This window comes from Mobula hypostoma, chromosome 13, assembly GCF_963921235.1.
Source record: "Mobula hypostoma chromosome 13, sMobHyp1.1, whole genome shotgun sequence".
Lineage (NCBI taxonomy): Eukaryota > Metazoa > Chordata > Chondrichthyes > Myliobatiformes > Myliobatidae > Mobula > Mobula hypostoma.
Window position 1 is genome coordinate 33,109,419 of NC_086109.1, and position 27,849 is coordinate 33,137,267.

At 42.8% G+C, this 27,849-nt stretch overlaps 1 protein-coding gene across 1 annotated transcript; it reads right to left on the bottom strand.

The window, feature by feature from the left end:
• Positions 1 to 1,009: 1,009 nt before the first annotated feature.
• LOC134355527 (peptidase inhibitor 16-like) lies at positions 1,010 to 26,928 on the bottom strand. Its single transcript, XM_063065527.1, has 6 exons — positions 26,666 to 26,928; positions 22,630 to 22,848; positions 21,202 to 21,311; positions 19,573 to 19,661; positions 5,332 to 5,742; positions 1,010 to 4,453 (listed from the first exon to the last, which is right to left on the bottom strand). Exons 1-6 carry the CDS (start codon positions 26,816 to 26,818, stop codon positions 4,359 to 4,361), a joined length of 1,077 nt encoding a protein of 358 aa, XP_062921597.1. The 5' UTR covers positions 26,819 to 26,928; the 3' UTR covers positions 1,010 to 4,358.
• Positions 26,929 to 27,849: the final 921 nt, after the last annotated feature.

Consider the following 27,849-nt stretch of genomic DNA (forward strand, 5'->3'; position numbering starts at 1 on the left):
TGATAGTTGGCGAGAAATAAGCAGTAAGACAATTCAGAACCGTTTTGCTCACTGCAGTTTCAAGCATTCAGACTCGAAGATGCCAGAAACGACCGGGTGTGAAAATGAAACAACTTCTCTTCTTCAGCAAGTTAGGAACTATGAAGAATTTGAAGGTATCGACAATCATCTTGAATGTTACAATGACGATGAAGATTTAGAGGTTGCAATCATTGAAAGTATTATCAGCATCAGGTGTCTGTGCTGACTTTGTTCATTTACAGTCAATCTAAAGAACCTGGCAGCATACCCCAGATGAATTCCTCCGTTGATAACTATTAGGAGCTAATACACAGTTTTATCGGGCTGTAGAAGTATTGGTAGTGTTCTAATTTGTTCTGTATTTCATTTAAATACATAATTTTTCCCCCAGTTAAAAGGTTCTTTGTCTTTTTAACTGTTTCCATGAAGTTTCAACTAATTGGGGCAGCAACTTAATTAGGCCAAAATGTACTGGTCCTGATGCGTCCCAATTAACCAAAATCCACTGTATGTATAGTATATTCCATGTCAGAATGTTGAAGTGAATGTGACGTCCTCAGTGGTCTTTTTAAGGGAGTTGCTTTCTGAGTCAGCTGGGTTACTGTAATGTACTTTACAACTAGTACACATGGCAGGCCAGATGTGTTAATACTGAGGATGGCCAATCTAGTGCTTTATCCTGGATGGATCACACTTCTAACCTGTTGTTTAAAGCTGCATACATCCAATCAAGAATGTCTCATCACAGCACTAACATGTGCCTTGGAGATGCTGGAAAGTTATGGTGGTGGGGTGGGGGGGAGGGTTCAAAATTCAAGTCGCTCTTTGCACTGCACCAAATTTCTGATCTGCTCTTTTCACTTAGTGGTTGGGCCAGTAATGTCATAACCTCTGGTCTGATTAATCCCTGTGAATGAATTGACTGAATCAGAAGCAGAGGCTCACATTTACAAACTAATGATTTATTTGACAGATTTTCACTTTTTATTGCATCATCCACAAAAAGAGGAATCTGATAGTAATCTGTGGCATAATTTCATAATATAATGGTAAAACTAATTTACAGTATAGGAGTAAAATTAAAACAGAGTTCATATAAACATAATTATCTCCAACAATGTAATTATTAAATTGTTTTAAAATGTAAATTCATTATCTTCCTTATTAAAGTATGATAATGAAGTTGAAGGTATCTATTCAACCATATGTATGTTGCATAGCTAAACTATCACTGAGCAATGTGGCTGAGCCCACATCAGAACAGGACTCCATTATATCTAGGATGCATCCACAATAGTTGAAAATTTGCCTATAGCCTTCAAGGGAAGAATTCCAACAGTAGAAATTAATTTGTTTTTTCTTTAACGTGCCAGAATGTTATGGGAGCATCAAAGATCCCATTTTACTCATCTGAAACTGTAATTTAATGGAAGTGCATACAGGAGAAAATGGGAAAATTGGCAAAGGAGATCCCTCAATTCTTACTGGCTTGAATCCTTTGTACTTCTTGTGCTATTTAATGCATTTACTCTTTAAAGATTCCTTATCTGATGTAACTATGCTTAAGGAGCATCAGTCAATTTTATTCCAGGCATGAACCGTAAGAAAATTAACTCAAATATTAGAAAACCCAGAACAACTATTTTCTTAAAAACCTTCAGAGGTTTTCATTACATAGGTTGATTCCAAAATTGAATTTATTCACCAATTATGGGGTTGTAAAAGGTTTAGAGATTTGCAAAAAAAAAATAAAATGACGTTTATGAATTTCTTTAATTCAATATTTTTAGCGGGAGTACTACGGCATAAAAAGAAGAATATCAAATCTGCAGACTTACCCATACCTATTTGTAAGTTCACCACGGTTAATTAGAGTCACAGAATCATACAGCACAGAAACAGATCTTTGGCCCAACTGGTTAATGCCTCCAAGCTAATCCCATGTGCCTGCAATTAGCTAATAAGCTTTGAAACATTCCCTATCCATGTAGCTGTCCAATGGTCTTCGAAATGTTCTTACTGCACCTGCCTCAGCCACTTCCTCTGACAGCTGATTCCACATACAGTACATACCACCCTCGGTGGGGGACAAAAGAATTCCCCTCATGTTTTTATTAAGTCTTTCCCCTTTCACCCTAAGCCTATGCCTTCTAGTTCTTGGTTCCCCATCCCTGGGAAAAGAAAGACTGAGTGCATTCACCCTAATTATGCCCCTCATAAATATTTATTGAGGACCTTGCTCATCATCTTCATCTCTACATATACAGTAGCAACCCAGTTTAGTCTTTGAAAGGCTCTATCCTCTCCCTAGTTATTCTTTTCCCTTAGTGTACTTATAAAATATCTGGATTCTCCTTAATATTATCTCTCAAAGTCATCTCGTACTCTTGTTATTGCCGCCAAATAAAATATCCTTCTTGAGAACACTCCTACACCTCCTTCTTGCCTCTAGGGATTCACTTGATCCCAGTGTGCCTGCATCTGACCTATGCCTCCTTTCTCCTGGCCAGTCCACAATTTCTCATTACTTCAGTCTTCCATATCCAGGAAGAACCACCCCAGTCATGCAACAATATAATATGTTTTGTGATCTCATACCAGATTGTCCATTGTCTCCTTATACCCTACCCATTGAAGCAGACATCCAGTTTATCCGGTATTAGTTTAGGTCAGGATGATGTAATGTTTCATGCTTCAGCTGCGGATTCCTCCTACCTTGCTCAACACTGCAAATGACATTTACCTTGTTTTCCCATTGATCTTTTTGAAAAGAGGCAGATATTTAAAATGCCATTGACCTGAAATCTTAATTCTTGTTTCTTTCTCCACAGATGCAGACTACTTACAGATTTTGTTTGTTTTATTTCAAGTCGAATACCTTGAAAACTTCGCAAAAGCTGTGGGTATTTTGTCCTTGAAACCATTTGATTACCTTTAAATGGAAACTCATTTAACTGTTCACAACAGCCTTCAAGCACTACTGTTACAATTATTTCCACCCCTCCACCTCCATCACCCTCCTCAGTGGTACATCGTCGATTCAAGTTATTTAATTATTATAACCACTAATCTTGGAGAGGTCTAGTCAGTATGCTAGTAATGTATGAGGGTCAGTGGCCTTATTACTATGGTGAATTAACTGGAGAATTATCCCCCTGAATAAAATATTTGAAGCTTGAAACTAAGGACAAAATATCAACACCAGTTCAGCATTGAGATTTGAACCTTTTGTCTGGTTTCAAGATGAAATGACAAAATGAAACCTTAGGTTAGAAATCTGGCCATTTTGTACTCATAATAATTAACCTAAATAAGCAGAATCTGAAATATACAGCAAAACAGCCCATGCAGAGATTTAATCAAGAGCTGCTCATCTATTTAAAGTGTCCTTGAATTGAAAGTAATAACTTAACTGAATTTCAGCCTCACTAGAATAATGAAGTAGATTAAAGGACCAATGGCATTGGAATGGACATTTATGTTTTCATGTGTTCTCACTGATGGCAACACCGAACCTTTTGTAAAAATAACAGTACATTCTATACGGACAGCTGGAAGTTTAAGAATGAGAAAAATACATACTGCAAATTTTACGAAAATACAACAGAGAAATTAATTTGATGTTTGACTTCAGTTGTTCTGTTGTTGAATTAGCTCCTCAGTAATTAACAGTAATTTTACTTCAAATTTTATCACCAATATGAACTTAATAACAATATACTAATGATGATCAAATCATTTCTTTGAAACTTTCCATACCTTTAAGGCTGGAAAAAAAGGAATAGTATAGAAATGGCAGCTTCAAATTATCTCTTGGTGTTCATTAGATTAAATCAAAACACAGTAAACATTGTGCTTGAACTCATATGCCCCTCACATGTTTGCTATTTGAAAAACCAATATTAAAATAATATACAAGTTAAAGCAATTTCAAAAGCTCCAAACATTAGTCGTTAATCTATCAATAAAACTGAATATATTTCAGGAACTGATGTTCTGGTCTTTAACAACACAAACAAAACACTGGAGGAACTCAGCAAGCCAGATAGCATCTATGGAAATAAGTACAGTCGACGTTTCGGGCCGAAACCCTTTGGTAGGACCACCTGAAACATCAACTGCAATTTTTTCCATAGCTGCTGCCTGGCCTGCTGAGTTCCTCCACCATTTTGTGTGTTTTGCTCAGATTTCCAGCATCTGCAAATTTTCTCTTGTTTTTTAGTCTTTAACTTCACTTTAGATTTTACAACTGTGTAGATTTCCTGTCAAGTTCAGAGATCGCCATGGAAATTATTTGATTAGGAAGTTTAGTTAGAGTACAAAAACTATCTTTAATTTTACACAGAATACAACAAAACCAATACTGTGGTGAATATCAGAAGAGTACTTGAGCTGACTGCTGAGATCCTGTTGGAGTTATGCTGCAAAGTATCTGTTAAAGAATAAAGTAGAAGTAGTAAGTTGCTTGTATTTTCACTTATGAAATAATGACATAACTTCTTGTAGTTAAAAATACTGAGAGTGGTATAGTTTCAACAGTTGTGTTTGTCACTGCTGCCCCACCTCGTTCACAGTCAATGCAAGGAAATTCACTGAGCAATGGCCCTAAACAAAATGCTCCACCTGTCTCTACTTTTGTTGAATTGGTTTATATTAGTCATCCTTAATAAAGTTACATTTCTAATTTAGATCGGATCTGAAATCATACTTTCCATGTTGCTTTTGCATCTGGATAAGAAGTTGCATTTGTTACTCGAGTTTAGTTTTCCTGTCATTGAACTAACTCTGCAGAATACTCAATCAGTGTTCAAACCACACACACACACACACACACACACACACACACACACGTGTGTTTTTGGCAACTGTTTTAAGGATCTTTGGTTTTATAAAGCAGACCAGGTTCAATGTACACGTGACACTCTGTTAAAGTGCCTTTTCTGAGCAGTAACTATTTATGCCACCATTGTTTGTAAGATTTGCAGTCAGCGATTAGTTACACTACAGGTTTAAGTTCTAAACGGGGGCAAGGCAAACTTTGTTGGTTTTATTCAGGAGTTTGCAAGGTTTGATAGCAAGTTGAGACTTTTAAAAGTGAGATAGTAGCTCCAGCTCTGCAGGTTCTTCTTAGAGTAGAGGGAAAAGTATACATATATCTAAACTCTCAGAAATTCCATCTTTGTGAAGAGAAGAGTATTCAGATTGGCGAGAATGGAATTCACCTGAGTTCAGAAGAACGAAAGTGGGCAAGGAGCAGCTGGACATGAAAAGAGAAATAACAATGTTAGCAGAGATCATTTCGTTTCTTACCATTTTTTGTTGAATCGGACTTGAGCCCTGGTTTTGGCACCAGTTTTCTCCTTGACCCAACCTCTGACTTTCTCCTCGGCTCCAACATGGGTTCCAGTGTAGATTCTGTTTCCTGGCTCAGGTCCAGGTTTGCCTCTGGCTCTGCCCTTGGATCCACCTTGGGTTCAGGTTTTGCCTCTGGCTCTAGGCTTGGTTCAGGTTTTGCCTCTGGCTCTAGGCTTGGTTCAGGTTTTGCCTCTGGCTCTAGGCTTGGTTCAGGTTTTGCCTCTGGCTCTAGGCTTGGTTCAGGTTTTGCCTCTGGCTCTAGGCTTGGTTCAGGCTTGGCTTCCAACTCTGGTTTTTCTTCTACCTTTGGTATCGGTGATGGTTCTGGAGGTGTCTCTGGCCCTGAATTGAGATCCTGCTCAGATGCTGTAAAACAAATTTAAAAAACCAACTTCTAAGCTTATTTTAAAATCACTTCCTCTGATTTTGTGAGATTCTCCCCTTGCTAGGTAGCTAGATTTGAATGTTGCTTTTTATGAACCAGTCCTAACTGTACAGAAGTCAGCAAGGGTTGACAAGATCATTTTACTGTGAGGTAAAGCCGTACTTTTCAAAACATAAAATTGTTTCCAGAGGCATGACATTCATTTTAGAGTCATAGAGAAGTACAGCACAGAAACAGGCCCTTCAGCCATCTGGACAGTGCCAAAACCATTTAAACTGCCTACTCCTATCGACATGAGTAGGGGACATAGCCCTTGATACAACCACCATCCATGTACCTATCCAAACTTCTCTTAGGTGTTGAAATCAAGCTCGCATGCACCACTTGTGCATAGCAGTTCATTCCACACTCTCATGACCCTCTGAGTGAAGAAGTTTCCCCTCATGTTCCTTTAAACTTCCAACTTTCACCCTTAACCCATAACCTCTCGCTGAAGTCCCACCCAACCTCAGTGGAAGAAGCCTGCCTGCTTTGACCCAATCTGTACACTTCATAATTTTGTATACCTCAATCAAATTTCCTCTCAGTTTTCTACATTCTTAAGAATACAGTCCTAACCTTTTGAATCTTTCCTTATAACTCAGGTACTCCAAACCCAGCAACATCCTTGTAACTTTTCTCTGTACCCTTTCAACTTTGCTTTTATCTGTCCTGTAGATAGATGACGAAACCTGCACAGAATACTCCAAAGTAGGCTTCACCAACATCTTATAAAACTTAACATAAATCCCATTGCCTATACTCAGTGCATTGATTTATCAAGGCCAATGTGCCAAAAGCTTTCTTTACAACCGTATCTACTGTACTTGTGATGCCATTTTCAATGAATTATGGATCTATATTCCTAGATCCCTTTGTTCTACCACACTCCTCAGTGCCCTACCATTCACTGTGACAGAGCTACTCTGGGTGGTCCTACTGGAGGGCAAAAACTCACATATGTCTGCATCAAATTCTATCTGCCACTTTAATCCCATTTTTTCAGTTGTTGCAAGTCCCTCTGCAAGCCATGATAGACTTCCTCACTGTCCTAGCTTGGTGCCATCCACAAATTTAGTGATCCAGTTAGCCACATTATCATCCAGATCATTGATATAGGTGACAAGCAGCAAACAACCCAGCACTGCTCCCTGCGGCACAGCACTAGTCACAGGCCTCCAATCAGAGAGGCAATCCTCTACTACCAGTCTTTGACTTCTCCCATAAAACCAATGTCTAATCCAATTTACTACCTCATCCTGAATGCTAAGTGACTGAACCTTCTTGACCAGCCTCCTATGCAGGTCCTTGTCAAGTGCCTCACTAAAGTCCATGTAGACAACATCCACTGCCTTGCCTTCATCCATTTTCCTGGTAACTTCCTCAAAAAACTCTAAGATTGGTTAGACATGAACTACCATGCACAAAGTCATGCTGGATATCCTTAATCAGTCCATGTACTTAGTCCAAATACTTACAGTATATATCCGGTCCCTTAGAATATCTCCCAAAAGCTTTCCCATAACTGAAGTCAGACTCATCGGCCTATAATTTCGTGGTTTATGTTTGGAGCCTTTTTGTATACAGCAGAACAATATTGGATATCTTCCAATCCTCTGGCACCTCCCCTGTCGCTAAAAGGGCCCCAGCAGTTTCTGCACTTGCCTCCCGTATGGTCCGAGGGAATACCTTGTCAGGCCCTGGGGATTTTCCCACCCTGATTTGCTTCATGGTAGCAAATACTTCCTCTTCTGTAAACTGTACATTGTCCATGAAGTTGATGCCACTTTGCCTCACTTCTATAGATGCCATGTCCCTCTCCTAAGTAAATACAGATGCAAAGAATTCATTTAAGGTCTCCCCCATCTGTTCTGGCTTCACATGCGGAGTACCATTCTGGTCTTCCAGAGACCAATTTTGTCCCTTGCAATCCTTTTGCTCTTAACATATCTGTAGAATTCCTTAGGATTGTCCTTCACCTTGTCTGCTAGAGCAACTTCATGCCTTACTTTAGCCTTCCCTTCCTGATTTCTTTCTTAGGTGTTTTTTTGTATTTTTTGTATTTTTTGTATTCCATAAGCACCTCATTTTTTTCCTACTTGCCTATACCTACTATGCACCGACTTTTTATTCTTAACCAGGACCTCAATAGCTCTTGAAAACCAAGGTTCCCTACACCCAACATTTGTAACCTTTTCCTTTTATTCTACCAGGCACATACACAGGTTGTGCTCTCAAAACTTCCCACTTACCAAGGACAGCTTTGGCAGAAAACAGAAAACAGAATCCACACATGCCAGATCATTTCTGACACCATCAAAATTGGCCTTTCTCCAATTTAGAATCTCAGACCTATTTTGTTATATTTACTTTGAAACTAATGGCATTGTGGTCACTAGGTGCAAAGTGTTCCCTGACACAAACTTCTGTCACCTACTCTGTCTCATTTCCTAATAGCAGATATCATGCTCTCACTCATTGGGCCTTCTACATACTGATTAAGGAAACTTTCCTGAACACACTCAACAAACTTTATTCCACCTAGTCCTCTTACAGTATGGGTGTCCCAATCAACATGTGGAAAATTAAAATCACCCACTATAACAACCTTATGTTTCTTGCAACAGTCTACAACCTCTTGACAAATTTGTTGCTCCAAGTCACTAGGACTGTTGAGTGATCAGTAATATAGCCCCACTGATGTTGTCGTGCATTCCTTATGCCTCAGTTCCACCCATAACACCTCACCAGATGAGTTCCCCTGTCAGTCCTGCCAGAGCACTGCCATGACATTTTCCCTGACTGGTAATGCCACCCCTCGCTCTTTAAACCCTCCCAATCTGAAACATCTAAAACATGGAAACCCCGGAATATTAAGATGCCAGTCCTGCCCCTCCTGTACCAGTCTCAGTAATGGCTACAACGTCATAATTCCAAGTGTTGATCCATGCTCTGAGCTCATCCGCCTTTCCTGCGATATTTCTTGCATTGAAGTATATGCAGCTCAGGGTACTAGTCACACCATGCTCAACCTTTTGATTCCTGACTTTGTCTGAGGTCTTACCAACATGTCTCCGCAACCTCTCCACCAACTGTTCTGACACTGTGCTTCCCATCCCCCAACAACTCTAGTTTAGGTCCCACCGTGCAGCATTAACAAATCTTTCTGTTAGGAAATTAGACCCCCTCCAGTTCAGGTGTAAGCTGTCCCTTCTGTACAGGTCCCACCTTCCCTGGAAGAGAGAAACCCAATGATCCAAAAATCGTATACCCTCCCTCTACATCAACTCCTCAGCCATGTGTTAAGCTGTATAATCTTCCTAGTTCTGGCCTCACTATAACGTAGCACGGGTCACAACCCGGAGATCACAACCCTGGAGGTCCTGTCCTTTAACTTAGCACCTAATTCCCTGAACTTCTTATGCAGAACCTGTCATTCGTCCTACCCACATCATTGGTGCCTACATGGACCACAACCTCTGGCAGTTCACTCTCCCACTTTAGAATTTTCCGGACCTTGGCACCTGGGAGGCAACTTACAATCCAGGAATCTCTTTCTCACCCAAAGAATCTCCTGTCCATTCCCATGACTAATGAATCCTCTATCACCACAGAGTGCCTCTTCTGAGTTACAGAGGCAAACTCAGTGCCAGAGACCTGACTGCTACAACTTTCTTCTGTTAGGTCATCACCCGCCCTTCCCCAACTCATCCAAAGTGGGACAACTGTTGTTGAGAAGGATGGCCACAGGAGTACTCTGCACTGTCTCCTTCAACCCTTTCCCCATCCTAATTGTCACCTGGTTTCCCGTGCCCAGCACCTTGGGCGTAACTACCTCTCTACATGCCCCATCTATCATCCCCTCAGCCTCCCGAATGAGCTGGAGTTCATCCAGTTCCAGCTCCAAATCCTTAACGCGGATTGTTCAAAGCTGCAGCTGGATGCACTTCTCACAGTTGTAGTCGTCAGGGACACTGGAGGTCTCCCTGCCTTCCCACATCCCGCAAGAGGAGCATTCAACTATCTGGCCTGGCATTGCTACTGTCCTAACTGAGCAGATGTAGAAAAGGGAAAGAAAAAAAATTACCTAGAGCTTTTCTTTTTCGCCTTCTCTGGCTGAAGTCTCAAAGGGCTAAAGCCTCAAGGTCCACTCTAACGCTGTCCACTCAGATGATGGCCGCAGCAATGGCCTCTGCCTTCCTTTAATTTGTTCTTGCTAATCAATCCCAAAGGCCGATTGGTCGCTGGTCAGAGTTGAAATAAGTTGCTGCGATCCAGTGCTGCCTTTTCTACTCGGGCAGTGGACCTGAGTGAAATCCCCTCCTTGCAAACTTCTGATGTCCAGATTGGTCGATGGTCAGAGCTCAAAATTTTCTTAAGATGTAACTGAAGTCTGCTCAGTTATAAGTACAATATGGAGGGGAGACTGCATCTTTACAGTTCCACTATGTTCAGCTCCAACTATACTTTCAATCAAACCTCCTCATTTCAGCCCACTGAAGGACTTGGGTAACATTTAGGGTTTGTTTGAAAACAAGTAATAGGGAATATTTACACAAAGGGTAAAAGGGATTTGAACTCGAGAACCCAGTACCCACCCTGCAAATTGCCTTATCCAAAAGCTCCTTTTTGGAAAGCGCTATAGGGATACTAAAACAAAAACCTCACACCAGTTTAACAATTTCTTCCCCCCGCCCTTCCACCCCAGGCAGTTAATCTGATAAAACATTCTGGTTAGCCCTTCACTGTACTGTAGCACTTTAAATCACTGTATATAATGCTGTTTACATTGTAAATACATGCTGGTATTTATGTACTTATACATATTTTATCCCACATCCAACATTTAACCTCTAAGTATAATTCTTTATTTTTTATAGTTGTTGAATGTTGGTGTTTTCTGTTGCATGCTGTGGCCTCAGCAACACACCACAGTAAATTCTCAATACATGTTAAATATTAATGTGAATGAAGTTGATTCTTGAACCTTGGTAACTCAGCCATTGTTCACTAACCTTGCACAACATCACCAATATCTTAGAACCACAATTGAACTGGTAACCAAATTAAAAGATGCACCTGTCCTAATTTGGGTGTAGAGTGGAGATACGTCTCTACCAAAGGAGGTGTAAGGGGCTCCTTCCCTCCACTAGTCTGCAGGTCACCCTTGGGCAAGGTGTAGCACCTGCTTAGCCCCCCCCACCCAGGGCCACCTGATCAGAGTCACATGAGCCACGGGAGTGGGAGGTGGACGGTCGTTGAGCAGCTGATCCACATCACAAGTCCTGGTTATCTGACCACTGACGCCAAGCAGACAATCTCTGAAGAGTATTGATAATGGCTGGGGTCACCCATCTTGGAATGGCAAACCATGTCATAAGACACGGTACATAATGAATGAATGAACCCACCCTAATTAACATTGTGGCAACAACTACAGCATGGTGGAATTTGAGTCCTCAGTAATGAATATATTGCCTCCCACACCATCAAAGCTATCTAAAAGCTTTCCAGTACATACTCTCCATTCATATGGACAAGCACAGCTGCAAAGCTCAAGAACCTCAGCACAATCAAGGCTTTAGTGGCTCATTAAATTCCCATACCCACTCGCTATGGTAGCAAGGCCAGGTGGCTGCCACAATTAGCAGCTTACTATCTCCTTCTGGTGTTCTGCCTCCTTCCCCTTCTCCCATGGTCCACTCTAGAAACATAGAAACATAGAAAATAGGTGCAGGAGTAGGCCATTCGGCCCTTTGAGCCTGCACCGCCATTTGTTATGATCATGGCTGATCATCCAACTCAGAACCCTGCCCCAGCCTTCCCTCCATACCCCCTGACCCCCGTAGCCACAAGGGCCATATCTAACTCCCTCTTAAATATAGCCAATGAACTGGCCTCAACTGTTTCCTGTGGCAGAGAATTCCACAGATTCACCACTCTCTGTGTGAAGAAGTTTTTCCTAATCTCGGTCCTAAAAGGCTTCCCCTTTATCCTCAAACTGTGGCCCCTTGTTCTGGACTTCCCCAACATCGGGAACAATCTTCCTGCATCTAGCCTGTCCAATCCCTTTAGGATTTTATACGTTTCAATCAGATCCCCCCTCAATCTTCTAAATTCCAATGAGTACAAGCCCAGTTCATCCAGTCTTTCTTCATATGAAAGTCCTGCCATCCCAGGAATCAATCTGGTGAACCTTCTTTGTACTCCCTCTATGGCAAGGATGTCTTTCCTCAGATTAGGGGACCAAAACTGCACACAATACTCCAGGTGTGGTCTCACCAAGGCCTTGTACAACTGCAGTAGTACCTCCCTGCTCCTGTACTCGAATCCTTTCGCTATAAATGCCAGCATACCATTCGCCTTTTTCACCGCCTGCTGCACCTGCATGCCCACTTTCAATGACTGGTGTATAATGACACCCAGGTCTAGTTGCACCTCCCCTTTTCCTAATCGGCCCCTCTCCCATCAGATTCCTCCTTCATCAGCCCTTTACCTTTTCTACCCATTAACTCACAGCTTCTCACTTCACACGCTCCTCCACCCACCTACCTACCCCCTCACATGGCTTCTCCTTCTAACCTGTACTCCTTCCCCTCTCCCACCTTCTAATTCAGGATTCTGCCGGTTGCAAGGCGGAGATTATGGATTCTTGCTTATCTACACAGGTGGTTCTAAAGGTCTAGTGACAAGTCACACAGGTATTTCTGAAATGTTCCAAAGTTTCAGGTAACTATTTAAAATGAGTATCAGACAAAATATCAGTATTCACATCTGAGATTGTTACTATCATTTTAGCCTTGGTATGGGCCAAAGAAGTACGTCCTGATTATGTATTTCTGCACTCTGACTCATTCTCGTTCTTGTCATCTATGAAAACAGGAACTCCAAATCGCTGGCCAGACAATTCTTCTTGAGATTGGACTACATCTGCTGAGGTTGCAGAGTCTAGGCCTGTGTACACATTTCATGTGGGTTCCTGCCCGTGCTGGGATTGAAGGAATTGAGATGGCAGACGTTCTTGCTTAAAATTAAGTATATATCAGTGTAGTGGTGTATTTGCATGAGGAGGAGCTGAAAGCCATAATTTTAAAAACCTGTTCAATCACCACGCCAACAAAGTTGAGATAAGGAAAAGAAAGGACGGCATTTATATAAAATTCGGATGACGATGGGAACTCAGCCGGTAGAAGGGTTTAAAATGAGAGAATCAGTTATACTTACACGTTTATCTATTTATTGGACATATTAGGCCCCACCCGGCATCTGTTCAGTTAATACGCATGATACTGGAATCTGTAGGGAGTACACTTGTCTAGAAACAGTGCCGCATATATTGTTTGCAGCCCGGAATGTGCCAGTTGGCAGCACCTTTTCCGCGGACGTCTCGATGTGCTGGGAGATCAGCAAGTTTCGAGCCAACCCAAAGAGCGTCCGCATAGTTGATCTGCCAATAGCACCGGATGTTTGTGTCTCCTTGTGTGTCCCTGAGAACAGCCGCTAAATGAGAGAGTCCTCTATCGTGCAGCTGCTCGGGATCAAATGTGACACAGGTCCTTTCATCTTTCTTTCTCCAGACCCACTTTGTGAACCCACAGTCTGCAAAGAGCTGAGCTACTGTCTCTTTCCCACGACTGTCATCCCGCGGCTGCTGGCGTGGGGGTGATACTCTGGGGATCTGACTGGGAGCGCCTGTCTCACCGCCAGCCAGACAGGGTCTTGGTGCCTTTTGGTGAGGCTTAGTGATGAGGTATTTTGCCAGATGGTCTGGACTGTCTCTCTAGTCCCTTAGCTCCGGGGTCAGCAGCTGAACGCTCAGCTTCCATGCCCCACCCCTCTGTCGGTGACAGGAGACTCAGAAAAGGCAGTAGTCGGAGAAGAAGAGGATGTCGATCGGGAATCCGGGCTGGGTCGTCCAGTCGTGACCAGGTAGATTGTGGTACCGTTGTGCTCCGCCTGCAGTGGTGTTGAAGGCGTAGGGCGTAGCGCGACTTGGCTATTTTAATTGTTTCCATCAGGAATCTGAGGTGCTGTCCAGCCTGCTGTCGGCACTACCAGTTCGTGCAGCCGCATCAGTGATTCATTTGAAGTCACCGGCCAGAACAACCGTCTAGGACGTCGCCAACAGCGGCGGAATCTACTCGCGGACGGCCAGCCACTCACTCCGCACAGTTAAGGAGTACACATTAATTAGCCGGAGCGGAGTGTTTCGGTGCATTACGTCTGCCACGAGGAGGCGATCCCTAGCCACCTCTTTGACCTGGGTGATTGAGAAGTTGGCTCCCCGGAGCAGAATCCCTAGGCTGACGATCATCGCCGCCCAACCACAGAGACAAACCATGGGGCCACCATCGCTATTGCCTCCGGTAGTTGTGGAGATGTGGTAGCTCACACTCCTATGAGAAAGTCACATCGGCCAGATACTGCAAAGCGTTGAAACATCGCGCTGTTCTCTTCACACTGTGTACGTTCAAAGATGCCAGTTTTAAGTCCATAATTAGTTCTTGGTGAAATCCTGCTCTTTTTACGGGCTCGGGTACTGACGATAATCCTCCCCCACGTGTGGCGATGCCGGTGGTGTGACTGGTGGGAGGTTGGCCGCTGGTCACCTCTCTGGGCTGGGAGACTGCCAGACGCTGCTCTGCTCTCGGACTCTCCGAGCTGGGGGTGATGGCTCCTGTGCTGCTCCCGGTCTCCCGGAGCTGGTGTTGACTGGGCGCAGTGCTCACTGGAGTGCGGAGGCATAAACTCTATTAGCTGTGCCGCCTTGCAAGCTCGCAGCTAAAATCCCCTAATCCCCTGAATCCTTCTGGTAACCCTTTTCTGCATCTTCTCCAAGACCCTCATAGAGTCATTGAGCAAATCTCGTGCATGCCAGCTGGTGTTCCGCCTCGCCACATCGACCCACAAATGGAACATAGCCTCCATATCTTCCCCCACACCCCGCATCCGTGTCCGTCCCGATCATAATCGCACAAAATTGCAACGAAAAAAAGAGCAACTGGAAAGCAGAAACACACCATAACATCAAGCATAAAGTCCAGTCCTCAAACCGTGTCAATTAAACCTTGACCCGAGACGCCAGCAGCAACAAGGGAGGGGGAGAGAGAAACCGATCGAACACAGGCACCTTCCTCCGGGAGTAGCAAGCAAGAGGCCCGTCACTCGCAGGCAGACGCCGCTGAACACCCGCTCTCGTCCCCCTTGGTGTCAATCTTCCCTGGCCATTAATCGGCGAGATCAACTAGAAATGGGGGCGAAGCTGATTCTATGTTCCCGAGTTTGATTCCATGCTCCCAATTAATTGATCAACCCACCATCTATGGGATTTTGGAGAAAACTTGAACACCTGGAGGAAATCTACACAGTGACATGACATTCAAAGGTCGGGATTGCGGGAGATGCGAGGCAGCAGCCCCACTCGGTGCACTAAAATACCATGTTCATTTTCATTATTCGGCACACTTTCAATCCTGGTGTCATTGATAAGTTTAGAAGTGTTACCCCACGCTTCTATGTAATTAACATATACCAAAAATCAATTATACTTAAACCCATACATGAAGAACATGGCAGTCTTTCTCGTTCATACTGAAATACGTACGTCTGCCTTGCAATCTGCCCTTTTAAGCCAATTTCCTATCCATGCGGCCAGTGGTATTTTAAATGGGCTGCAGTTTTGTTATCCAATTTTTGAATGAGTCATTATCAAACCCTTCTTCATAATGCATATCAAAAATTTATAACCCAGCCCTTTGTGACTGTGCCTCATTCAACTGCATTCCCTTTCCTCAATCACGTTAGTTCATAAAAAAAACAAAGTGCTTTAACATAATGTGCTAATTCCTGTTTTCATTCAGTTTATTAAATTAACTCCTGAATTATTAATTTAGAATTTGGTCAGACAAATAAAGGTCAAAGCTGAAGAGAATCAAGTTCTCGTTGTCGGAGCTCATGAAAGAACGCAGCAGTAAATGTTAAGACTTGCCCCTCGATAACTCCACACAGTGACACTTTGACACCTGTACAGTTGTTACAAGCTGGGCCTCTGGAGCTCTCACAGATATCAAAATTAAAATTCTTTGCAGCTCCAATCATATTATGATTTTCAGATGTTTAGTTAAACCTTTGCCTATCTTTAATGAAAGCTTTTTAATGTCAGTAATGATAAAATTCAAGATTCAAGATTTTTGTTTGTCAATCTTCAGTACACAAGTGTAGAAGAGAGTGAAATGATTGTTACTCTGGATCTGATGCAGCACAAAAACACAATAAGCATAAAGAACTCAATTAATATAAATACATCAGATTACTTTGTATACATAGACTGTTTGTATGTACATAAAGTGTTACTAGGTACAGGAGAATCTGTACATAAGGTGACTTTGACAGGAAATGATAATGTAGTGAGGGTGGGGGGCGATGTCAAGTCAAGTCAAGTCAAGTCAAGTCACTTTTTATTGTCATTTCAACCATAACTACTGGTACACAACATAGTAAAAATGAGACAATGTTTTCCAGGACCATGGTGCTGCATGAAACAATACAAAAACTACACTGAACTACGTAGAAAAAAAACACAAGAACTACACTAGACGACATAACATACATACAGGACAGCATAAAGTGCACAAAACAGTTCAGGCACTACAATAAATAATAATAAATAATAAACAAGACAATATGCACAGTAGAGGGTATAGTAGGTTGGTGTCAGTCCAGGGTCTGGGTATTGAGGAGTCTGATGGCTTGGGGGAAGAAACTGTTACATAGTCTGGTCGTGAGAGCCCGAATGTTTCGGTGCCTTTTGCCAGATGGCAGGAGGGAGAAGAGTTTATATGAGGAGTGTGTGGGGTCCTTCATAATGCTGTTTGCTTTGCAGATGCAGTGTGTGGTGTAAATGTCTGTGATGGCGGGAAAAGAGACCCCGATGATCTTCTCAGCTGACCTCACTACCCGCTGCAGGATCTTGCGATCTGAGTTGGTGCAATTTCCGAACCAGGCCGTGATGCAGCTGCTCAGGATGCTCTCAATACAACCTCTGTAGAACGTGGTGAGGTTGGGGGGTGGGAGATGGACTTTTCTCAGCCTTCGCAGAAAGTAGAAACGCTGCTGGGCTTTCTTTGCTATGGAGCTGGTGTTGAGGGACCAGGTGAGACTCTCCGCCAGGTGAACACCAAGAAATTTGGTGCTCTTAACGATCTCTACGGAGGAGTCATCGACGTTCAGCGGAGAATGGTCGCTCCGCGTCCTCCTGAAGTCAACAACAATCTCTTTTGTTTTGTTTACATTCAGAGACAGGTTGCTGGCTCTGCACCAGTCCGTTAGCCGCTGCACCTCCTCTATTTATGCTGACTCATCATTCTTGCTGATGAGACCCACCACGGTCGTGTCATCGGCAAACTTGATGATGTGGTTCGAGCTGTGTGTTGCAGCACAGTCGTGGGTCAGCAGAGTGAACAGCAGTGGACTGAGCACACAGCCCTGAGGGGCCCCCGTGCTCAGTGTGATGGTATTGGAGATACTGCTTCCGATCCGGACTGACTGAGGTCTCCCAGTCAGGAAGTCTAGAATCCATTTGCAGAGGGAGGTGTTCAGGCCCAGTAGGCTCAGCTTTCCAATCAGTTTCTGAGGAATGATTGTGTTGAATGCCGAACTGAAGTCTATGAACAGCATTCGAACGTACGTGTCTTTTTTGTCCAGGTGGAGAGTGATGGCAATGGCGTCGTCTGTTGAGCGGTTGGGACGGTACGCGAACTGCAGGGGGTCCAGTGAGGGGGGCAGTAGGGTCTTGATGTGCCTCGTGAAGAGCCTCTCGAAACACTTCATGATGATGGATGTGAGTGCGACGGGACAGTAGTCGTTGAGGCAGGACACTGAAGACTTCCTCGGCACGGGGACGATGGTGGCGACATTGAAGCACGTAGGAACGACGGCGCTGCTCAGGGAGATGTTGAAGATGTCAGTGAGAATATCTGCTAGCTGGTCTGCACATCCTCTAAGCACTCTGCCAAGAATATTGTCTGGTCCAGCGGCCTTCCGTGGGTTGACCCTGCGCAGGGTTCTCCTCACATCGGCCAGGGTAAGACATAGCACCTGGTCATTTGGAGGAGAGGTGGTCTTCCTCACCGCCACGTCATTATCTGCCTCAAACCGAGCGCAAAAGTTGTTCAGCGCATCTGGGAGGGAGGCATCACCCGTACAGTCAGGTGATGTTGTCCTGTAGTTGGTGATGTCCTGAATGCCGGTCCACATGCGCCGCGTGTCGCCACTGTCCTGGAAGTGGCCGTGGATTCGCTGTGCATGTACAAGCTTTGCCTTTCTGATGGCCCGGGACAGTTGTTAGGGCTGCCTTGTCGCCTGTTCTGAAGGCGGAGTCACGGGTCCTCAGCAGCGCACGCACCTCCGCGGTCATCCATGGCTTCTGGTTAGCACGTGTAGTGCTGGTCTTGGCCACAGTGACATCATCGATGCACTTGCTGATGTAGCTTGTACTCCTCTAAGTTGGTAGAGTCGCCATCGGTCGCAGCCTCCCTGAACATGTGCCAGTCAGTGTGCTCAAAGCAGTCTTGAAGAGCAGAGATGGCTCCTACTGGCCAGGTTTTCACCTGCTTCTGAGCTGGTCTGGAGCGCCTGACGAGCGGTCTGTATGCTGGGATTAGCATAACAGAGATGTGGTCAGAGTAACCGCTGTGGTACGCGTCGGGAATGTTTGTGTAAACAAGATCCAACGCGTTCTCCCCCCTCGTTGAAAAGTCCACATGTTGATGGAATCTGTGGAGCACTGACTTAAGGTTAGCGTGATTAAAATCTCCGTCGACAATAAACAGTCCATTAGGGTGTGCGTTTTGCACTTCGCTAATAGCCCCATACAGTTCACAGAGCGAGCGCCTCCTTAGCATTAGCGCTGGGGCGAATGTAGACACCGACTATAATGACGGTGGTGAATTCCCGTGCAAATAAAAAGGTCTGCATCTAACAGTCACAAACTCCACTAGCGATGAGCAGTACTGTATCTGGAAACCAGCACAGAGTTCTTGCACCATTCCGTATTGATGTAAACACATAAGCCACCACCGCGAGTCTTACCGGATGTGGTGGGGTGGGTAAATGTGTGAAGGTGCTGATCAGCCTGATGGCTTGGGGGAAGTAACTGTTATTGTGTCTAGTGGTCCTGGCGTGGATGCTGCGTAGCTTCTTCCCTGATGGGAGTGGGTCAAACAATCCATAAACAGGGAGGGTGGGATCCTTCCTGATATTACTGGCCTTTGTCGGGCACCTTTCTTTACAAGTGTCCTTGATAGCTGGTAGGCTGATGACAGTGATGCGTTGGGAAGTTTTAACCACCCATCATAAAGCCAATTGCATTGCAGAGCAAAAATGTCCAGGAAACCTCACTAATCAAAAGTTGCGTTAAGAATGGTGAATATAGATTACCATGCTGTTTGTTAATCAATACGTAATCATATTTAGTTAAATATGAATGGAACCAAAATGGTTGGATTTGTTGTCTCAGAAACATGGTAAGGCTACAGATTCAACTTTTGACTTTGGCTTAAGATCAGAATGTACAGAAGGGTAGTTTTTGATTCTGGTGCTTCCTTAAAGCTGTGATGAGTCAGGTCGAATAATGTTTAAGTGAAAAGGAATTCAAAGGGTGTGGATCTCTGAATTCTTGAAAGATAATCTTTCAGTTTGGGAGAATGTTCAGGGAGGTTCCCTGTTAAGATGTCTACTTATAACCAACTCAGAAAATGTAAAAATATACTCACTACAAAGATTATCAATGCACTTAAATCCATCAGGACATTCGCTGCAGGGAGTTCCTTTTTTGTACGGGTTTTGTCCAAGAACATTGCCCCTGAAAAAGAAGGAAATATAATGATTGTGTTGGCAAATCATCTGACATTACATTAAATTTCTTGCAGCTGCCTGTAAGGAGTTTGTACGTTCTCCCCATGACTGCTTGTATTTCCTCCGGGTGTTCCGGTTTCTTCCCATAGTCCAAAGACATACTGGTTAATAGGTTAATTGGCCATTGTATATTGCCGCACGATTAGGTTGGGGTTAAATTGGCGGATTGCTGGCCAGCATGGCTCGAAGGGCCAGAGGAGCCGATTCCATGCTGTAAATCGATAAAATAAATATAAATACATTGCATTATGTATGTTTTTCAATTTACAAAAGTGCCCAATTTCCAGTGACAGTGGATTCTGGTTAATTAGGCCATTGGTTCATCAGAGGAGCCACTTATTTGGGGCAACTCTTAAAGATCAAAGTCCCACTTGGTGGCACAATAATATCAGCGCCGGACTCTGGAGCAAAGGTTCCCGAGTTTGAATTCAAGTCAGGTTGAGCGTGGAACTAGCAACTCGGCCTCGTAAAACAAGAATAGCTTACTACGGAAACAACGTCAAAAGACGGTGCCCCAGTAACTCCACTGCTGAGTTAAGGGCTATTCTTCTTCTTCTTCCTCCTCTTCTTCTTCTTCTTCTTCTTCTTCTTCTTCTTCTTCTTCTTCAGGAACAAAAACTAATTGAGAAAATGCATCTGTATTTCTTACTGTTTATGCACGTTCAATCCGTTAGGTCTAAGATGGCTCACAATTGGCTCACAATCCTTCAGTCCTATTCCCCCTCTTATTTCCCTATACAATACGCTGGCAAGTTATTCTCTCTCACCTGCCCTTTGATAGTTTAACTCTTATTTCCACAAAGTGGTAAGTAACAGTAGCCACATAACCTACCCTACCAACATACAAGCATAGAACTTTACAGCACAGTACAGGCCCTTCAGCCAATGATGTTGTACCAATCTTTTAACCTACTCTTTAGATCAATCTAGCCCTTCCCTCCTACATAGCCCTCCATGTTTCTTTTATCTATGCGCCTAACAGTTTCTTAAATGTCCCTAATGTAATTGCCTCTACTACCAACCCTAGCAGAGCATTCCATGCACCAACTATACTCTGTGTAAAAAATAACTTACCCCTCTATACTTCCCCCAAATCTGGTCAAAATTGTGCATGTTAGACGTTTCTACTCTGGGAAGAAAAATCTCTGGCTATCCGCCAATGTATGCTTCTTATCATCTTGTACACCTCTATCAAGTCACCTCTTATTTTCCTTTCCTCAAAAGCAATAAGCCCTAGCTCACTCAGCCAATCTTTGAGACATGGGAGGAAATCAGAGTACCAGGTAGAAATTCACAAAATTATGGAGAGCAAAATACAAAATAGCACGGTGTGTATCAAACCTGAGAGACAGCAGCACTGAACATTGTGCCACCATCCTATTTTTAGTGTGAAAGTACCATATTTTTTACCAATTCTACCAAATACCATGTATCATATTTTAACATAGACTGGAGTCTGTAAAGAATTTATTAATATTTATACTTACGGAGGGGAATAGTTGCACACCAAAATAGACAAGTTATTGTCAGTCAGACCTTGTAATACATCACAAAAGTGGCTGGCACAACCCACTTTATCACTATCTGCCCAGACAACCTGTGAACATGAAAAGTTATAAAGAACAGCATGTTTATTCATTTGAAGCTCTTCCCTATGCCAAGAAAATATCCTTAACTTTCTGACACTGCTGAGAAAAAAGAGTGCAAACATCATCATGAATCAGTTCTCACCCATACCAAGAATGCAACTTGTTCAAGCCTGAACAGCAAGTTTCTGGACAGCTGTGTCATATGTCAGGCAGGCATTGAATCAAGAACAACACACAAAACGTTGGAGGAACTCAGCAGGTTAGGCAGCATCAATGGAGGGAAATGCAGAGTCAACATTTCAAGTCTCAGCCTTTCACAGGACTGAGGTTAGAGAAGAGTTTGGTTGTATGAAAAGGTGGAGCAAGAGTTGGTAGGTGATAAGTGGATCTGGGTGAGGGGATGAAAGGTGGGAGTGACAAAGGGTTGAAGATGACGCAGTGTGATTGAAAATGAAGGTGCAGCATGGAGAGAGAAGAACCAGTACAAGGAGTGTGTTTTAAAAACGCAAACAACAGGAATTCTGCAGATGCTGGAAATTCAAGCAACAGACACCAAAGTTGCTGGTGAACGCAGCAGGCCAGGCAGCAACTCTAGGAAGAGGTACAGTCGACGTTTCAGGCCGAGACCCTTCATCAGGACTAACTGAAGGAAGAGTTAGTAAGAGATTCGAAAGTGGGAGGGGGAGAGGGAGATCCAAAATCCATGGCAATGAATTCCATAGATTCACTACCCTCTGACTAAAGAAATTCCTCCTCATTTTGTTCCAAGGAACCTCATTCTATTCTAAGGCTGTGCCCTCTGATCCTGGATCCCCCCCACTATAGGAAACATCCTATCCACATCCATTCTATCCAGGCCTTTCAATGAGACACCCAAAACCTCCTTCACGGGGAGCAGGAGGAGAGAGAAAAGGGAGAAAGGGCAGAAAAGTAGCACTGGCTTGATATTGGAGGTTTAGAATATAACCTAGTACATTGAAGATGGATCCAAAGAAAATGCAAGTCACTGGTATTGAAATGCAGCTGCATATGGCATGGTCGGTCACTACATATTCCTTTGCAAGATCTGTTACGTGACAAGAAACCATTAACTAATGTTTTCTGATAAATCATTCCCTTTGGAAATGTTACAGAATGAACATCCTCTGTTTGATGAAGCTCCTTGGACCTGAAATGTCATCTCTAGTTCTCTTTCCCCAAATGCTGCCTGACCTACTAAGTGTTCCTGCCATTCTCTGTTTTTATTTAAGATTTTCAGCACCTGCCATTTTCTGATTTTTGGTAATGTAAGCCTATTCATTTTAAGAGTATAATTTAATTTCATACCTGGGTGAAGTGTCCACACATTTTAAGTGGACTACATTCCATTGTATCATATGTATAATTTGCAGCTTCCAAATACCATTTCTCAACAGCTAATTTCAGATCAACTGTCCCAGTAACTGAATATAAATTTTCACCAGTTTGTCCTCGGTTTTTATTGTGTTCCCAAATACATTCCTTTGCATGCGTTAAGGCAAGTTCTTCCAAGTCATTGTCCCATTTCTAAAAACAAAATAAATGAATGTATGGATCAGTAAACATGTAGACTAGTTAACTCAAAATAAGGCCACAAATCAATTCTTGATAAATAAAAATCAAGTCCGCACTGTGGAAAGAGAAACCAAATTAACATTTCATTCTCAGAGACTCTTCATTAGAATTGCAGACATGAGATAATAAAAAATGTCATTTTAAGCTGCAGAAAAGGTTGCAGGAGGAATAGACAGGACCAAGAGAATATCTGTGATAGGGCAAGTTAAGGTCAAATGAATAAATTGGACAATTGGATGATGATTATGCTTTCTTGTCTGTGTTATGTAAATCTAATAGAAGGGCTGTGGAATCAGGTCAGGATTACAAATGGCGAGGGAAAAACTGATCCATAATAGCAGGTAGAAGACTAACAGCAGAAATGACTAGTTCTGATACAAAAAGAAAGAAAGAGTGGGTTAATTAAAGATGGAGAATGCGATGTTGTGTCTCAAAAACCACAATGTGCTCAGAAGGAAAATGAGGTATCAATGTTCAAACTTGCACTCAGCCTCATTGTAACAATGCATAAGGCTACAAAGAGACAGATCAAGGTGAGAGTGGGATGGGGGATTGGAGTTCAAGGCAACTAAAAGCTTATGATCCCTCCCTGGAACCAAATGAATTTGCTCCATAAAGTGATAATTTGGTTGGCTTTTTGTTTCTCCATTGTAGCGGAGGATGCATTGTGACTACTGAATGTAGTACATTAGATTAGAGGTACATATTTGCTTCGCAATTGCCTGAGTTTGTTAATGCTCCATTTAATCGTGACAGTTCAGTGTCATATCAGGTCTATCGCATCCAAACTAAATACTATGATAGCTCAGGCATTATAAAAAAAGAGATTGTTATCTGTCTTGGCTTGACATTTTGCCCTCATTCAGAGGAAAGAATGGTATCCAGGACAGGCACAGAAAAATGTTTGCCTTGATTGTAGGTGATCAAAGTTGTTTTTTAAAATGCTGGAGCAGCACAACAGGCAAGGCAACATGATTTGCTGACTGTGTCCACATACAATATTCTGCTTTCTATTTCTGATTTCCATTATTCGCCTTGCTTCCTGAACAACCTGAACAAATGAACTGATAACCATTCCAATACAGATACAACACTGCATCTATCTGATCATTTTGAGAATTGTCTAAGAGCTGCTCACCCAAGGCAGGGCAGATTTCATCTGGCCAGTTGCCTATATGACTGACCATCATCATCAGCAAAGTAATGGAAACTGTCATTGCTCTATCATATCAAACTTAACACCAACAGTTTTCTTGATTAGTTGGCTTTAAGTCTCATACCAGATTTGGTCCAGGCACGGACAAAATAAGTGAAGGAGTCCATTGCTGGACGCAAGACTTGGACAATATTCAATCATTGAATGATAGATAGCAAATAACCTTTGTGTCACACATGGAAAGTGATTCACCTCCGAATTGACCAAAGACATTCTACGATTTACCAGGCATGTCAGGTGTACAGTACCTGGAAACAGGAAACTGCAGTAACAAAACAAGTCATTCTAATTGATTTGCAAGCCCAATTCAGCACCTCAAATATTCTGTTTCTGTATCACTGGCTTACTGTAGGTGCAGTGTTTACAGTGTTTACTGTAAGTGCAGAAACTACAAAATAATCTGCAGTTTCTTGTCAGGGCTATTCCTATAACACCACTCTCCCACATCCTCTACCATGAAGAAAGAGATGAACAATAAGCACACAAGAATCCTTCTATGTCAAACAACATTCTAATTTTGAAACATATTGCAGATGCTTCATCAATATTTGACTTAAACCATTCAACCAATATAGTGAGTGTACCTTCATCAGAAAAACTGTATTGAATCACCACCATCTAACCAAAGTCAACTAGGGTAAACAATAATGCAAAATAGTTGATTTTAATTAATTGCAGGCAACATTGGGCTAGAGGGAAAATAAGAGATCATTAATCATTATTACCTGTGATGGCAAACATTGGAAAAACATAAGACAATCTTATTTTGGGGAATTTGGCTTTGGCAGCATTTTGAGCTCTTGAAGCCATGAAGGTGAAGCTTTAAAGAGTTCTACAGTAGGTATTTGGAGCCAGTGAGAGAGGAAATTCATCTGGGGTAGCTAGAGTCATGGTCTAGAGCATTTGTCATCAGGAGTCACAGAGAGTGCAGACTTAGTGTAGAGTGGATATTATGGGCTTCTGTAGTCCAACAGTTTGCCAAAGTTGATTCTTTGTTGGCAAACTGATTAGTGGTGCCTCTCAGGGTCATGGGAACAATGTTGTGATCTTTCAGAAAGAGTAATAAATGTAGAATGATAGATAAGTTACAGTCGCTTTCTTTAGCTCTTTCAGCCACCAGCCCCATGTACTTGCTCAGAATGCTCAGATCAAGAAAACTGGTCAAACTGCAAAGCTCAGGTCTTCTTGTATTCTGTCCAACGTAAGTTTATGAAAGAAGTTGTCCAAGTACATTTTAAACAAGGATGTCAAAGCATAAAATAGTAACTTAAGGGAAATCATCAATGCCGTGAAAAAAATAGTACAATTTTCCTTTAAACATGATTTTGTACAGGAATTTTAATGACTGAGAAGATATTACAATTTCTGAAATTTTTATTGGACGAATCAGCAATAATTCTTGATGTCAACACAGGAAAGCTGGTCGTGAATATCTTCAACACATTTCAGAATCAGAAACCTCAGAGGATAATTGTAATAAAAATAACTGAGGATTGGCAAATTATTAAGACGATTTCTCAAATGGAAGAATAAATAACTTTTTATAACTGATTTCCAGGCATTTTATAACTCGAATTGGATCTGTCCTTTACCACATAATTTAACCGGGAACAGTGTTAAGCAACTTGCTGGAGGAAGTTGGCGGGCTGAGCATCTGGAGAGCGAGGAGGAATTGCCAGCAGCAAGCAGACTATTTGTTGCTCCAGATTCCAACATCTTCCGTCTCCGAGAACAGTGTTATATTAATGTGATGTGAACGAACCAAACCGCATAGATGTAAAACCTGCGGGTTGATTAATCCAATCTCCATCACTGACGGATGCTTTAATGACAGAAATTGGTAACAATCACAAGACGGGGTATGGACTCCATCACTTTTGATGAAGGCAAGCTACAACGAAAACTCCCTGAACTGAAGCATAAACATTGGCTCTTTCTCCGCCGATGTTCTATCGCCTAACCTGCAGAATATCACCGGCACTTTTTGTTTGTAACCCACTCACAAACTATTTCCTATATACGTCCAATAGAAAATAATCCCTCAATCTCCCAAAATATGGTACAGTACATAATTTACATCAACACCCTTATTTCCACATGCAATGTCAGTTAACTCAATTCAGAGAGAGAGACAGACAGAGACAGAGAGATGGGCAGCCTATCTCATTGGCTGGGCTTTTTCACGGTTCCGAAAGCAACTTGTTGTTTTCCCCGGATGCCTCCAGAAACAACATAAAATTTGATGAATTTTGTAAGATGTCGCTCTCCTGTAAACACTTGGAAACTCGTGTGTTCTATGTGTTTGGTTCAAGTCGTGATGTGCTAATTGATTACAGCCTTTGCTTTGGAGAATCCAGCTTTGTTAGAGTGCCGCCGTGTAGTTTTATCGCAAATCAGTTAGAATCCTGTTCTGCAACTATAAGAAATCCAAATTCGTTCGTCCAGCAGATGTTTACAAAATTACTTCATATTCAGTCTAATATCAATATTGCCAACCGTGAGATAATAAGATGTTCACGCAAACTGGTTTCCATATAGAATGTAGTCTATTACCATTCTTAGCATGTAGGAAGCATCCATCACTCGGGAGCGGTACTCATTGTGAGCATTGACCAGATCCTTCTTCTCTGCTTCCGAAAGAGCGAGGGTCCGCTCGGAAAACATTAAGGAAAGAAGCAGCAACGCTTTCAGTGATCCATCTGCCATCCCTTATCCTGGGCTGGTGGCAACGCAGATCAGATAAGCTAGGCTTTACGGGTGAGGACCCAGTCAAAGAACAGCGAGAACGTAGCTCAGTACTCATGTTTATAACGGTGGAAACAATGACGCGCCTACTTTGATTTGCTCTCCTTTTTGGAAATAAAACCGCAATAATTCTAGGTTCCAAAAACAGCTGACGCCTGATGGAACATGTGTTATTAAATGGAGAGCACCCGAGGGAGATCTTGATGGCATGGGTGGAGAAAGTAGGCTGAACGATGCTCCAAGCCATTAATGAATGGACGTATATTATATACTTCCCTACGGTGTGCCCCATGGCACAATGCCCCGAAGGTTCACTATCTTGTGAATCAGATAGCAAGTTATCCCTTGGGTTTCATGCAATTAAGATAATTATAGGATGACTATAATCATTCTTCTTCTTAGGTAGTTTTTCCTTGCAGAGGATGCTTTGAATCCACTCCAGTGTTATGGGTTTCTAGACCAATAATCTGGTGGAGGTATCACAAACAGGAGAAAATCTGTGGATGCTGGAAATCCAACTCAAAGCTGCATTGGGAGATCGCTTCGCCGAGCGCCTACGCTCCGTCCGCCAGAAAAAGCAGGATCTCCCGGTAGCCACCCGTTTCAGTTCCATTTCCCATTTCCATTCCGAATGTCAGTCATGGCCTCCTCTACTGCCGCGAAGAGGCAGTAGAATAGCACCTTATATTCTTTCTAGGTAGCCTCCAAACTGATGGTATGAATATTGATTTCTCGAATTTTCGATATCTCCCCACACCCCTCCCCCACCATTCCCCGTTCCTGTTTTCCCTTTCTCAGCTTATCTCCTTACCTGCCCATCACCACCTCCCTCCGGCGCTCCTGCTCCTTCTCTTTCTTCCACGGTCGTCTATCCTCTCCAATCAGATTACCCCTCGTCCAGTCCTTTATCTCCTTCACTAATCAGCTCTTTTCTTCATCCCTCACCCTCCCCCCGCCGCCTCCCAGTTTCACCTATCAGCTACCACCTTGTA